The sequence below is a fragment of the Camelina sativa genome, chromosome 6 (genome assembly GCF_000633955.1).
Source record: "Camelina sativa cultivar DH55 chromosome 6, Cs, whole genome shotgun sequence".
Classification (NCBI taxonomy): Eukaryota; Viridiplantae; Streptophyta; class Magnoliopsida; order Brassicales; family Brassicaceae; genus Camelina; species Camelina sativa.
The window spans coordinates 15997282-16011327 of record NC_025690.1 but is presented as its reverse complement, the minus strand read 5'-3'; the positions used below and the strand labels follow the sequence as shown (position 1 = coordinate 16011327).

Here is a 14046-nt window from a genome sequence, read left to right as displayed (position 1 = left end):
GTGAAATCTTTGGAACGGAAAGATAAGTCTCCTTGCTTCTTCGAATTGAGAGATTCCTGCATCTGGTTAGTCCACATTTGAAAGGAGAGCTGCAGAAGAAGGTAAACAAAATCATATTCATAACAAGTCTCTAATGCAAAAGACTAAGCAGTGAGCAAAGGGAAGGAATAAATTAAGACCTCATTGGCAATTCCTTCATCGTCCTTGTATCCAACCTTGTTAAGTATTTCATGTATGGCTGTAAGATCCACTCTTAAGCATGCATCACCAAAGGGTGTCAAAGAAAGCGAAGGCTCTTCCTCAACCTCTGTTTCATGGGGAATACCCATAAGAACATATGAAGCTACATCAGATTCCTTCTGGAGTGTGGCAAGTGAAGTAACGAGAGATTTGACATTTGGTCTTTCACGAGCTTCATACTGCAGACAACGTGTGGCTAAACGTACTAGCTCAGTTCCATCTTCGTTTGAGAAATGACCCTCGAGAGCAGAATCCATTAACATTGCACAGTTCTTTCCCCTGATTAAGTCGAGCGCCTGTATACAAGCAAACGTTAGAGAGTCACTGAAAAAGAATGCGGCAGGAAAAAGATGATGAACTTTTTAGTGAGGATTGAAATACAGATTCTTTCCAACAACTATCCAGCAGGACGCAATGAACCAGGTCCTACATTACATCTAAATTTTGTATGTCTTTTTTTAATAGTAGAGGACCTACATGGCTCGGTGGAATATGTTTTCCACTCATGAGATCGAGCAAAACGGTTCCAAAACTGAATACTACACTCTCTGGTGTAACTCTACCTGGCACAAGATGAACAAATTTGATTTAGCTTTGGGAACTTTGTGCCCTGAAACATTTTAGAAGCTAAGGGACATATATAAACATGAAGCAAAGAGAGTCTTTACCCGTTCGCAAATACTCTGGAGGAGTAAATGCCAAGTTTGTGCTATAACTCTTCCCATCTCGACTATTTTTCATGAGTCCAAAACAAGACAACCTGGGATTCCCATCCTGTAAACCAACAAAAGATAAACAAATTTTACAACTTCAAATACAAATCACTCAGGAAACTAAAATTGAATCAATATACTCACCTTGTCAAACAAAACCCTGTAAGCATTAAGATCATGATACAAAGCTCTCCCTTTATTACTACAGTACTCCAATGCTTGTGCTAAACACATTGCAACTCTTAATCTCATCGCCCATTTCATCGGATGATTCTCCCCTATAAAACACAAAACATCCGATCAATTTCACTACCAAGACACTACACAATCTCATGAAAAAAACGCATTTTCTCACTAGTACTCACAGTGGAAAAGATGCTTTGCAAGCGTTTCGTGAGGCATAAACTCAGCAACAAGCAATCTCTCTTCTCCTTCATGACAACATCCTATCAGATTAGCCAATCTATCACTCCTCAAGCTCCCAACAGTTTTCGCTTCATCCTAAATCAAACAAACAACATTTCACCAGATTTAGACCACAACAAAAAACCAAATCTTTGCAAGAGATTAAAACGATAAGAAGGCATGAAGGAGTTTTTTCAAAATTACTAAGAACTGTCTATGATCAGCCCAAGCGAGGCGATTGAAGCGTTTAACAGCGATCAAACGACCATCATCAAGCCTTCCCCTGTAGACAACGTTAGGAGCTTTCTCACCGTGTTCTGATACAATGTTATCTGAAGAGAAACCTCCAGTAGCAGATTTAAGCTGCTCCAATCTGAATTCTTTAAAACTCGGCCACGATTTGCCTCCATTTTCTTTTTTTAACCCAAAGAGAGAGAAGAAGAATGATAAAACACAAATCAGACGACAAAAACCCTCAAAATCAAATACGATAACAAAGATGAAACCTTTGTTGTGAAAACAGAAGCAGACCGAGATCAGGAGATTCGAGAACTGAAGCGGATTTGAAGTGAGAAGGGAACAGGCAGAATGAGAACTTAGAGCAACGAGCTCCCATTTGAGAAGGTGATCAGAGAACAGAATCGAGAGAGTGGATTTTTTGAGAAATCGAAACTATACGAAAGCTGTCATTGTTTAGCACACCGAAAAGTTGAAGTCTTTATCGATTTCGAAATGGATACTGAGAGAAAGTCTCAAGCTTTCTTCTTCTTCTTCTCGGCGTTTTCAGACTTCTCTCTACGAAGAGAATTGTTTTTTTTCTTTTTTCTTTTTGTTCTTTTTCTAATTAATATTTAAATGTTTTTTATCCGAAAGTTGTTTTTTTCCACAAAACTTTGCGCCTCTGTCTTTTTAAAAGTTAAAAAAAAAATCTTTTGTTTCATTTATTTTGAATTTTTCAGAATTTCATTTTTTTTTTGTTTTTCGTTACGAAATGTTTTTTTTACTAGGGAATATAATTTTCCAAATATGTAGTGTTTTTTTATTAAACTTAAGCCAAATAAAAATTATAGACATGGATTTATAATAATAATATTATGAAAGAGTATAGTATATGCCCACATGAAAGAGATCAAATGAAATCATAGGGGTGAAAATTTCATAGTGAATCGCTTTTACTATTTAACCGTTGAAAGTAAAAAAGGCACAAAAAGCAAAAACACTTTTTATTCATGTTGAAACCGCGTGAACTCTCATCATTAGACCCATTTTTTGGCGATTGATTGACTATTTTTTTGGAGTATTATTATGAATTCATACCACTTTTTTAGTTATATTCCTTAAAGATTTTAACTAGGACCTAAACAATACTCGTAAAAGCGTATCTTAAGGTTGTTTTAGCCAATACTAAGGATGTACAAGACTATAACCATGAAACACTAATGGTTGACTCGACGTTATTTTCAAATTGAGTTTAGCACTAAATTTTTTTTACAATCTTCTCAAACCAGCAGAATGATCAAATCTTGGAGATGTATGATATGTATAAGAGGGCCCGGGAAAATATATAGCATGTGTCGGTGTTTGCATTCAAAACTACTATTTTTGTTTTTACGGTGTCTTTAAGACATCAAATCCCTTTGAATAGTTAACTTTCGTACTCGTTAACTTTGGTTCAATTATCAACAACTTACACTGATTCAAAAGTTGTCGTTTTTGGAGAAGAAATTATTTACAAAATTACAAATGGTTGATACACGTTATTTCCATTTCTGTAATATTTGGAAATGGTAATGATAAAAATATGACGTAGTTTAACAAAAATAAAATGTATATTTTAAAATTGTCTTGTTCTTGGCCTTTCTAGCTCAGCTGAGGAGATAGACAAATAATTGCTTGAGGACATAATAATATCTTCCTATAAATTAACTATGTAGTTAGAGGGACGTTATTACTGCATGTGTCTTGTGTGTGTTGGTAAAGCAGCCGTTACATTACTTTTCCACGTTGTTAAGTACTACTACTATTCGATTTGTCAAAACATTAATTAAACAAAGGTTAAATAAAATTAAGAACTTCATAAAAACACACCATACCAAGACAGTTGGTACAATGATAATGTCTTTGTCTTTCTGCATTTGAATGAATGATTTTACTACCCATATATATGACACTGAAGGACCCTCTTTTTGTCATAATCACTCAAATACTACAACAATACTACACACAAAAAAAAAATTGAAGAAAGAAAAAGTTTTTTGCCAGCCAAATTAAAGGTGCATCATCATGACTGCATGAAAAAGAAATGAAATTACTCGTTCCTTTGTGAAACATTGAAACAATTAATGTTCATTATCATTCCGTTCATACCAACCATATATGATCATATGTGTGCATCTCTATGTCAGTGGTGTTCCTATCTTTTGCAGCTTCTAAGCGAATAAAAGATTAGCCAATTGTCAGACGCCAAATAATCTTTGAGAATGTGACACCGAATCCTAAGAAACAATATCTGGTCATCTCCATTAAAGTATCTTAACATAAATTTCTTAGAGTAGAGAAAGAAAAATTATTAATATAAAATTGTTTGAGTTTCTTAAATATGATTTAAAGTTTCTTAGATAAGAGGTTTTAGAAATTTTGGAGAGNTTGCTTGAGGACATAATAATATCTTCCTATAAATTAACTATGTAGTTAGAGGGACGTTATTACTGCATGTGTCTTGTGTGTGTTGGTAAAGCAGCCGTTACATTACTTTTCCACGTTGTTAAGTACTACTACTATTCGATTTGTCAAAACATTAATTAAACAAAGGTTAAATAAAATTAAGAACTTCATAAAAACACACCATACCAAGACAGTTGGTACAATGATAATGTCTTTGTCTTTCTGCATTTGAATGAATGATTTTACTACCCATATATATGACACTGAAGGACCCTCTTTTTGTCATAATCACTCAAATACTACAACAATACTACACACAAAAAAAAAATTGAAGAAAGAAAAAGTTTTTTGCCAGCCAAATTAAAGGTGCATCATCATGACTGCATGAAAAAGAAATGAAATTACTCGTTCCTTTGTGAAACATTGAAACAATTAATGTTCATTATCATTCCGTTCATACCAACCATATATGATCATATGTGTGCATCTCTATGTCAGTGGTGTTCCTATCTTTTGCAGCTTCTAAGCGAATAAAAGATTAGCCAATTGTCAGACGCCAAATAATCTTTGAGAATGTGACACCGAATCCTAAGAAACAATATCTGGTCATCTCCATTAAAGTATCTTAACATAAATTTCTTAGAGTAGAGAAAGAAAAATTATTAATATAAAATTGTTTGAGTTTCTTAAATATGATTTAAAGTTTCTTAGATAAGAGGTTTTAGAAATTTTGGAGAGAATTATTACACTATCTAAGAAACTCATCAAATTAAATAATAATAATAGGATAATTTTCATTGTAAGAAACTTATATTAAAATCCATTGATGGAGAATCCTTCCACAAAAGAAGCAAAATAAAAGGAAGACAACATCGACTTTATCAAATATTTGCATTCAAGGCAGTGGGTCCAAAATATTATTCGATCGGGTAGGGCACTGAAAAAAAAAAACTGCTGATACTTTAGTATTCTATAACCTTCCTTAATAAATCCATTATCAAAAACATATGAGCATCTCTAAACACAAAGTGATATTTTGGACCATCAATTACCATGTTCTATCTTTTCCTATATATTATTCAATTAGCATGTTCTATGAAGTTGACACCCATATAAATATTGTATTAAACACCTGTTACAGCTTCATTAACCGACTCTAACGTAACGGGAAATATAGTAAATTGAAACGGTTATAGGCTTATAGAAGTTTGGCATATAAATATTGTATTAAACACCGGTTACAGCTTCATTAACCGACTCTAACGTAACGGGAAATATAGTAAATTGAAACGGTTATAGTCTTATAGAAGTCATTCCAAATATCCAAGAATGAATACAATATTGTTCGTTGGAAGTTTTGGGACTATCTAGCTAAATTGTTTTTAGTATGAGCACCGAAAAATTGTGAAAGAGAAAAACNTGGTGTTCCTATCTTTTGCAGCTTCTAAGCGAATAAAAGATTAGCCAATTGTCAGACGCCAAATAATCTTTGAGAATGTGACACCGAATCCTAAGAAACAATATCTGGTCATCTCCATTAAAGTATCTTAACATAAATTTCTTAGAGTAGAGAAAGAAAAATTATTAATATAAAATTGTTTGAGTTTCTTAAATATGATTTAAAGTTTCTTAGATAAGAGGTTTTAGAAATTTTGGAGAGAATTATTACACTATCTAAGAAACTCATCAAATTAAATAATAATAATAGGATAATTTTCATTGTAAGAAACTTATATTAAAATCCATTGATGGAGAATCCTTCCACAAAAGAAGCAAAATAAAAGGAAGACAACATCGACTTTATCAAATATTTGCATTCAAGGCAGTGGGTCCAAAATATTATTCGATCGGGTAGGGCACTGAAAAAAAAAAACTGCTGATACTTTAGTATTCTATAACCTTCCTTAATAAATCCATTATCAAAAACATATGAGCATCTCTAAACACAAAGTGATATTTTGGACCATCAATTACCATGTTCTATCTTTTCCTATATATTATTCAATTAGCATGTTCTATGAAGTTGACACCCATATAAATATTGTATTAAACACCTGTTACAGCTTCATTAACCGACTCTAACGTAACGGGAAATATAGTAAATTGAAACGGTTATAGGCTTATAGAAGTTTGGCATATAAATATTGTATTAAACACCGGTTACAGCTTCATTAACCGACTCTAACGTAACGGGAAATATAGTAAATTGAAACGGTTATAGTCTTATAGAAGTCATTCCAAATATCCAAGAATGAATACAATATTGTTCGTTGGAAGTTTTGGGACTATCTAGCTAAATTGTTTTTAGTATGAGCACCGAAAAATTGTGAAAGAGAAAAACAAAGAGACAGAGAGGGTGACAAAGTTAAGTGTCGTGAGAAGAAGATGTAAAACATGTGAGCCCACATGGGATGTGCCTTTGACCACATTCCTTACCGACATACGCCACGTTCCTCTCTTCCCTTTAGCTCTCTATCACATTTCCCATATACTTCACCCCTCAAATGTTTCTGTTTGTTTAAACTTCACCCCCAACTATATTATTCTCCACTTCCATGAACAAAAAATTATATATGATTGCTATCTAAAACTTATTTGGTAGACGGCTCTAAATCGCATCAAGATTCAAGAGAGTTGCAAAATAGCGATAGAATGTTTCATAACTATAGACAACACAACAAAAAACTGTCCCAAATTCTAATTAGATAGTAGGTATAGTCATCGTCCCAAATAGGCAGCTGGTTGTACATCTAAGTAAACGTTGATGAAAGCTAAAATGGCTACATTGGTGTTTTTGGTTATATTTTCATCATTTATCAAAAGTGTAAGATCCCTAACAAACATCAGATTACTTGACAAGCAAGGAACTGGGAATATACAAACTGCATCGTGTTCTCCCCTGGATCAATAGTCATATCATCAAATTTACCAATGATCAACAGCCCGAAAACTGAGCTCTCATGCGCCATTGGTATTGTTATCAGTGTGCCCTCCACTGCTATCTTTGCCATTCACTTGAGCCCTTGGTCTCTGAAAGACCAAATGGGTCAATTTATACATATTTATTGGGTTTTCAACCAGATTTTGAAAAAAACTAAGTCAGATGTGTACCCAATCTGCTGGATCAACACTGTTCCCATTCAAGAGTTTGGGATTCTCTTCTTTGGTTCTGTCTTTCGAGATGACAGGGAGCAACACCATTGTTCGATCAGGCAATTCTATTTTGAGAAACCAAAAATCAAATGAGATATATTTGTGGGTTTCTGCAAACTAATTTCTCAAGTAAGAAAGGAAATCAGACCTGGTAATTTGTTGTCAAGGAAGAACACAACCAAGTTCACAGTATACCACGCAACAACCACATCGACTGTGTAATGTTTACGGGACGCAATAATCAAGAGGCTTTGCAAAATGGCAATGACCCAACCTAACAGCTTTATGAACCTGAGCGGACATTTACAAGATATTATAGAGATGATACTTACGTTATTGTTTTATGACATGTCTAGAGAAACTTTGTACCTTTTAGAACCGTATTTCTGGTAAGTGCGGACAAAGACTAGTGTGAATATCATGTGCGATGAGAAAATCAGGTCTCCACATCCGTATATCACCCCACGAGGAACTGATATGATCAGCGTATTACTAAATAAGAAGAAAACATACATAAAAAGATGTGTTGAAGGAAGAGGAAAATGCTGAAAACTCACAGTTAAGCAAGAGGACCTCAAGAACGTTGTGTGGCTTTGGCAACCTGGCAAGCTCAGAACCCTGTATGTAACACAAGAAACACATGAATGTGAAATTATAAATTAGGGCCCCAGTCGTGGTATAGATCTCTATTTAGTTTTTACCTCTCGACAGTGATAGTTAGGGCCAGGAAGCTGAGTCGAATAGAATGTTATGACACGGAGAAACTGACAAGCCTGTTAATGGAAAGAATTGGCAAAAGACTTCTATGAGGTAAACCTTTGAATTGCATTTATTTACTTAGCTAAAGGTAAAGGGTACTTACAACTAAGAAGGCGAGAACCCTGCACCATATCAACACAGTGTATATCTTCTTGCTTTTCACAATGAAAGGATGGAAAGTCCACTGCAAGGCGAAAACAAACCATTCATATAACGGCTGCTTAGTCAGAACAGAACCAGAGATGAATCTTTTGTATCTTGAGGAAACTCACCAGGAAAAATGAAACAAATACACAAGTGAAGACAGTTTCACTAATGTAGCCTTTATCTTGACCAAGCTCCTAAAAACACAAAAAGCCAACATATGACATTTGCTCTGAAGAATAAAGGGATCAACCAAACGAGCTGAAGTAATGGAGACAAACCGGAAGAACAAAGAAGCCGGAATCTTGAAGCGTTGGTCCTGGCCGGTGAATATAATGAACTCCCCTAGCAGCTAAACCATGAATATACTGCACAAAACAGATGCATTCAAATTAATGTCACCAAATTAAACCTGATTTGAAAAAGAGGGTAATTTCAAGTCTTGTTCTTTAATTTCTCCTAAGGCCTAAAGTTACTATAGGTATAACACAAACCATGATTGTAACCCCTTCTTCTACTCTTAAGAGCAAAAAAGGTGTCGAAATCAAATTGTATACGAAGCTCAATTACAGGTTGAAGGTATCAGAAAAAGGTGAAAGTAAAAGATAGGAAACCTGACAGAGAAGACCAGCAAGAAGATATTTCCAATTCTCAGCAAGGAGACCAATCTCTGTCGTGATTTCCGAACACAATCTCTTCCATAGCTACAGAACAAAGAGCCTAGTTACTATGAACCAGAGACAAATTACTCAACAGAGAAAGCAGAATGAGAAGAAAAAAGACGAACCTTGGAAGCTTCGCGGCGAATGTAAAGGTTCATTATAACGTTTTTTGTTGCTTACACACTTTCACTTCCTTATTACTACTTCAGACCCCAACAGTTCGTGTCAACATCATCAAACCAAACCAAAACACCCAACCAAATTTTGAAATATTTTTACCACCTAATCTCAAATTTTATCTATCTGATCGGAAAAAAAAATCCGAGGTTCGTGAATCCAAGTCGGGACAGACGCCGGTGAATCAACGATTGATTGAAGATCGGAAAAAAGGTTGAAACGAGAACGACGGCGAAACCAAAACTTGAAGAGATCAAAAGACGAGAGTGAAAGAATCTAAGAACAAAATAAGATTTTTCCTTAGACGACGATGATAACCCAAAAAGAAGGAAAAAAAAAAAAAGCCCTAAAAACAAAAATTTCTCCGTTGCCCCCAAAAATCTCTGATACAAGGCAAAATCAGCGTTTTAACCTTTTAAGCATCGTTTGGTGTGTACGATAAAACGCAAGTTCAACACGGACTAAACGGTTGAAACTTTTTTTTAAATCCCAATAAACATTAGTGGCGACTTTTATTAGTTTCAGGAAATCTCTTTTATTATTTAACCCTGAGTGGTTGTGGGTGGAATTGTTATCATTTATTTCATGTATCGTTAATTTACCCTCTCATTAATTAAGTAATCATATGATTTGAATGTCAAAGGAAACAAATAGCAATCAGTGAAGGAGGAATGTAAGAGAATCGATTAGTGGTACAAATATCAATTTTATATTCTCTTGAGTGAGTCTAAAGTAATAAACCCTTTGATATGAGATGTAAGTACCGTTGGTTGCCTTCATAGCTTAGCTCTCTCATGTAAATTTAGCATTCACAAACTGGAATATCAAAATCCCTATCAGAACAACACCGAGCTGCATTCCGATTTGTAGCATCACGTTCTTCAGAAAAGGCCACCCTTTCTTCTTCCTTTCCGTGCTCACCGTTGTCGTTCCTTCTTCTTCCTGTATTTCGTCTTCATCAATATCCTTTGTCTCATCTACTTCTTCTATAGTTTTAGACTCCTCTCTTATTTCTGTACCCACTTCGGTTATCTCCCCCGGTTTCTTGTCGAATAATCCTTTGAACTGCTTTCTAGCTTTGTTTTCCGCTTCCTGTGAGATCGAACGAAACAACTCAGAGATATCTTCTTTTATTTAAGTATCGAAATTGGCAGAATATGCACAAAACATAAGTAGCCTTAATGAACTCGACTGGGGTGGACATTTGGTTGAAATGGTTATCAAACACTGACCTGTTCCTTCTGCTTCAATTTCAACAGAGCAGCTGTGGCATCAGCTTCCGATGATTTGTCCACTTTGATCATCTAAAACACACAGACACATAAGTCATGTTAGTAAGCAGATTACCAAATCTATGGATTGGAATATGATAAGCAGTTTTAATATAATATACCATATTAAAGTCATTTCTAGCGTCATCATACTCTCCACCTGCAATGTAAGCCATTCCGCGGCGGTAGAGACCTTTCACATGGCCTGGCTTTGCTTCTAAGACCTGTTTGGAAATTGGAGTACACTCAGACTCTGATTTAAGAATAAAGCCTTTAAGAGATTCTGTTTATCTGAAGGTTACCTTATTGCACGTCTCTATAGACTTCCTCCACTCTCCCAATTTAAGCAAACATGCCGCAACATTCAGATGTAACATATTCTTCAAAAATCAGAGAGAAAGGATACAAGAGCTAGTTAATACTTAAAACGATAATCTTATAAACTCTAGACATATATATAACTAAAAACGTTATGAGAAGATGAAACTCACCCTTGTGTCACCAAATATTTTTCCTTCATCGTCATCTTGCGGGTTTACATGATTAAATTCCCTGAGTACCTGGTTTGTTTCTGGGTCACCTCTCAGACATGATGAAACAAAAGGCTAGTTCTGGGATTGGTTAGAGCTTTGGATTATATACCTTTTCGTACTTTGCTTTTGCGAGCTCAAATTTTCCTTCTTTGAAAAGCCTATTACCCTGAAAGTTCATAGTTTAATCAAAATTAGCTAAAAGAAAATTCTGTAATGGTCTCGGTCATATTTTATATGGTAGCAGATTATTTGCTCCATACCGTGCTTCTGATCTTTTCTGCCTCGTCCATGATGCTTTGGAAGTTCAAACCAGTCCAGTCCTGTGACAAGGAAACTGAATTCATAAGAAATGGAAGCTGTTTACAATTTCAATGGTATGCATCAACACTAGACCAACTTACTCTTGGCGTTTCAAAACCAAGAAGCTCAATCTCCCACTGAACATGTGCACCTTCAGGAACGCCAGGTGGTCTATCAGGAGAGAAAACAGTCAATTATTTCTCCATTAAGAGTTTATATGCTATCATGTATTCATGTTCAGTGTGATCTGTACAGTTAAGAGTATGACCTTGGAAACTTGTCATATGCATAATCAGGGGGGCATGTAACAAGAGCAATCTCCCCAGGTAGCATCAAACGAGTACACATCTCAAATCCCTCAGGGACCTGCAAATATGACAGAATAATCTTAACCATGCCTGGATATAAATTTTAACTGAATCGTGTAAAGTTGTGTAAATAACTTGACTAGGTTTTTCTATAAATGTGGAATTGACTGACCAATCCTTCTCCAGAACTGAACTCCAACGGCTGATCATTATTGTCAATCTTGCTATCATAGAAGACAGACTTCTCTTCATTGAGAAGCATGCCCTTGTAGTGAACGCTTAACCGGCTGTCTTGGAGTGGACAATCCATGGGAAACTCACCTAATAAGTTGGTGAAACGTAGCAGATCAGAATATTCTAGCGAATAAACTAAATATAGAGAAAACATGAACTGGATTCTAGCATATCCCCCAGCAAGATGTATAAGAATAAGACCAGCACCATGTTGAAATGGATAAGAAAACACTTACAAATAAAGTGTGAAACATACCTCTTCCATCTTGAATTCGACGTTTTATGAGACGTCCATCTCCAAGCATGTCACGCACCTTCAAAGCGCGAACTTGAATGTCAATCGCTCAGTCTCCCAATTCTTAAATGCGCAAAATACTATATAAGCAAATTGGATTATATAAGCTTTGTCTTTTTTATACCTGAATGAAATGGACCAGTTCAACCTCAAAATGAACTTCTTCAAGGTCTTGATCGATATGCATCAAAGGAGAGTCAGTCAGGTACTGCTTGCGAACATATATAACTGCCTTCTCCTTCCGAGCCATAGTTCCCATTCCAATTTCAAGACCTTTAGGCACCTGCCTAATTGACAAGCGATATTCAGCAATGTATTCCGCTGGACCGGATATGTATGGACAGAGAATACAAAGCTAAAAACATGCCCTGTAAACTTAACAATCACCTCAGATTTTCCAAACGTGAAGAAATAAGGTTCTTCTGTGTGAGAGAAGATCACTTGTCCGTCACCGGATTTAGCAGATATCCTAATATACACCACAAAGATGCAATAAAAGTCAATCTACGTTTCAGCTCATAACGGAAAACAAGGTTAAATGATATTTTGATCCAAAATGCTGGAATGATCAAGAATTAAATTACCTGGCTTTTACTTCATAAGGTTCTCTTGGAGATTCCCATCCCTCACCTTCATTTAGAATCTTTCATATAAAAGAAAAGCAATGCTTGAGCCATCAGAAAGAACAAGAGAAATTTGTATAATATCATTCAACCTCTGCTTATTCTTCCTTACACTACCCTTTCCCAAGCCACCAAACAGATACATCATCCCCGACCCAATTTACGTCTACAAATATGGAAAATCAGGTCCTACCTTCTTGACGACCCCCAGATCTTCACTTGCAATCTGAACATTAACACAGGAAAGGAAAGCTTAAGTCAAATCAGATGAAATGCAAGTTTTCAAAGTCTTTTGGCTAAGTAAAGCACTGTTATCTTGGTTTGTGATGAGATCTTGCCTTGGCTTTAAAAAAATCCAACAATTCAGTCTCAAAATGAAGCTCATCATCTTCTGGAAAATTCCCTGGAGCTGAGACTGGACAATCCTTCTCTGCATAATGCATTTCAGGTTTCATCTTGAACTGAAACAAAAACACAAAAAGGTATAAAGACTTCTTCAGCTGTGAAGAATCGAGAAAGTTATCTGAAATAGCTATGAAGAATTTGGCGCATCAACTCATTAAATTTAAGGTGAATCAACTAAATAAGCTAAACCATATTCAGAAATCAAACTACGAAGCCAACATCCGTATAAAGAGTCACATCTTTGAAATATACAAAAAAATGGTAAAGCAGTATAAACGTTATATTTGAGTTTACCATAGCAATTTCACCCTTGTGCATAGTGGGAATTCCTTCGAGCAATCCAAGGATCATTTTGCTCTTCCCCAAAACATCTCTTATAGGTACACCTCTCCCTGATGGAACAAACATCAAACAACGCATTAGATGATGTCCCTAACATAAAAAAAAAAAGCTCAAAGCAACTCCCTACTGAGAAATGTTTCGTCAGTCTCACCTCCACATTCTGACCTCGTCGATTCCACTACTACACCATCCAATGTCCGTACAGTGCAATGATAGATAACCTGACGAAAAACACACACATAACCATCAAAACTTTACCACTCTCTTTTAGTCTCTGTCTCACGACAAGCAAAATGATAACCTGATCACCATCAACAGGGCTCGAATCACCTCCTCCAGGTCTAACCACTGCTTTTAACAAGCTCCCTGGAACAATGTTCTTCCTCCTATTCCACAGATACAACTCTCAAAAGTTATTAATGATCGATTCACTTAACTCCCAGCAAAAGATAAAATTCAACTGATTCAAACATAGATTCCACAAGTAGATAGAACCTCTTATCGTCTTCCGTTTCGGATTTCTTCTTCTTCGGCAAGTTATTCTGCTCCGTCTGATCTCCCACCGCCATCGCCGATCAATCCCAGATTTCCGAGAAGATCTCGAATTAGGATTTTGAAGAACGCAAACCCCAGGGTGGAATCGAAGCGACGAAGCGACGAAGCAAAAGCACCAAAGCTCTCCCTAAACCTTCCTCTCTTGATAGACACTGGGTAGCTCAACCAACAACAACACTGGGTAAAATTAATTATTCCACCACTTGACTCTGATACATGTTTAGGATTAGATTTAATTTTCTTTTTTGAAGTCTTCTATTTGA

General features: G+C 35.8%; 3 protein-coding genes across 3 annotated transcripts in view; all 3 read right to left on the bottom strand.

The window, feature by feature from the left end:
• Window positions 1-2201, bottom strand: part of LOC104791675 (probable serine/threonine-protein kinase At5g41260) — a 4304-nt gene extending 2103 nt beyond the window's left edge. Inside the window, exons 1-7 of the mRNA XM_010517614.2 lie at window positions 1890-2201; window positions 1563-1771; window positions 1319-1454; window positions 1098-1231; window positions 909-1014; window positions 718-803; window positions 180-536 (exon numbers count right to left, since the gene is read on the bottom strand). Of these exons, the coding sequence (XP_010515916.1) occupies window positions 180-536; window positions 718-803; window positions 909-1014; window positions 1098-1231; window positions 1319-1454; window positions 1563-1771; window positions 1890-1974 (1113 nt within the window). The 5' untranslated portion in view covers window positions 1975-2201. The remainder of the gene's footprint in view (window positions 1-179; window positions 537-717; window positions 804-908; window positions 1015-1097; window positions 1232-1318; window positions 1455-1562; window positions 1772-1889) is intronic.
• LOC104791674 (phosphatidylinositol:ceramide inositolphosphotransferase 1-like) lies at window positions 6788-9379 on the bottom strand. The gene is made up of 11 exons (XM_010517613.2): window positions 8866-9379; window positions 8693-8782; window positions 8360-8446; window positions 8207-8275; window positions 8038-8118; window positions 7877-7948; window positions 7733-7793; window positions 7545-7647; window positions 7324-7466; window positions 7134-7240; window positions 6788-7052 (listed from the first exon to the last, which is right to left on the bottom strand). The coding sequence occupies exons 1-11, from the start codon at window positions 8896-8898 to the stop codon at window positions 6981-6983; spliced, it is 918 nt and encodes a 305-aa protein (XP_010515915.1). The 5' UTR covers window positions 8899-9379; the 3' UTR covers window positions 6788-6980.
• On the bottom strand, window positions 9511-13996 carry LOC104791672 (peptidyl-prolyl cis-trans isomerase PASTICCINO1). The gene is made up of 20 exons (XM_010517612.2): window positions 13724-13996; window positions 13530-13614; window positions 13380-13449; window positions 13181-13278; window positions 12820-12942; window positions 12675-12707; window positions 12443-12501; window positions 12246-12327; window positions 11983-12141; window positions 11820-11877; window positions 11502-11650; window positions 11290-11387; window positions 11123-11192; window positions 10982-11041; window positions 10831-10887; window positions 10680-10748; window positions 10491-10568; window positions 10311-10412; window positions 10150-10221; window positions 9511-10009 (listed from the first exon to the last, which is right to left on the bottom strand). The coding sequence occupies exons 1-20, from the start codon at window positions 13795-13797 to the stop codon at window positions 9710-9712; spliced, it is 1896 nt and encodes a 631-aa protein (XP_010515914.1). The 5' UTR covers window positions 13798-13996; the 3' UTR covers window positions 9511-9709.

What these genes read in the sequence shown, in the direction of transcription:
- LOC104791674 (XM_010517613.2), bottom strand. Translation starts at nt 8,898, where the DNA reads ATGAACCTTTACATTCGCCGCGAAGCTTCCAAG. An exon ending in TTCGCCGCGAAGCTTCCAAG is followed by an intron (nt 8,783 to 8,865) that starts GTTCGTCTTTTT and finishes TTTGTTCTGTAG; the next exon opens with CTATGGAAGAGATTGTGTTC. An exon ending in CCGGCTTCTTTGTTCTTCCG is followed by an intron (nt 8,276 to 8,359) that starts GTTTGTCTCCAT and finishes TTGTGTTTTTAG; the next exon opens with GAGCTTGGTCAAGATAAAGG.
- LOC104791672 (XM_010517612.2), bottom strand. Translation starts at nt 13,797, where the DNA reads ATGGCGGTGGGAGATCAGACGGAGCAGAATAACTTGCCGAAGAAGAAG. An exon ending in GCCCTGTTGATGGTGATCAG is followed by an intron (nt 13,450 to 13,529) that starts GTTATCATTTTG and finishes GTTTTTCGTCAG; the next exon opens with GTTATCTATCATTGCACTGT. An exon ending in GACGAGGTCAGAATGTGGAG is followed by an intron (nt 13,279 to 13,379) that starts GTGAGACTGACG and finishes TTGTTCCATCAG; the next exon opens with GGAGAGGTGTACCTATAAGA.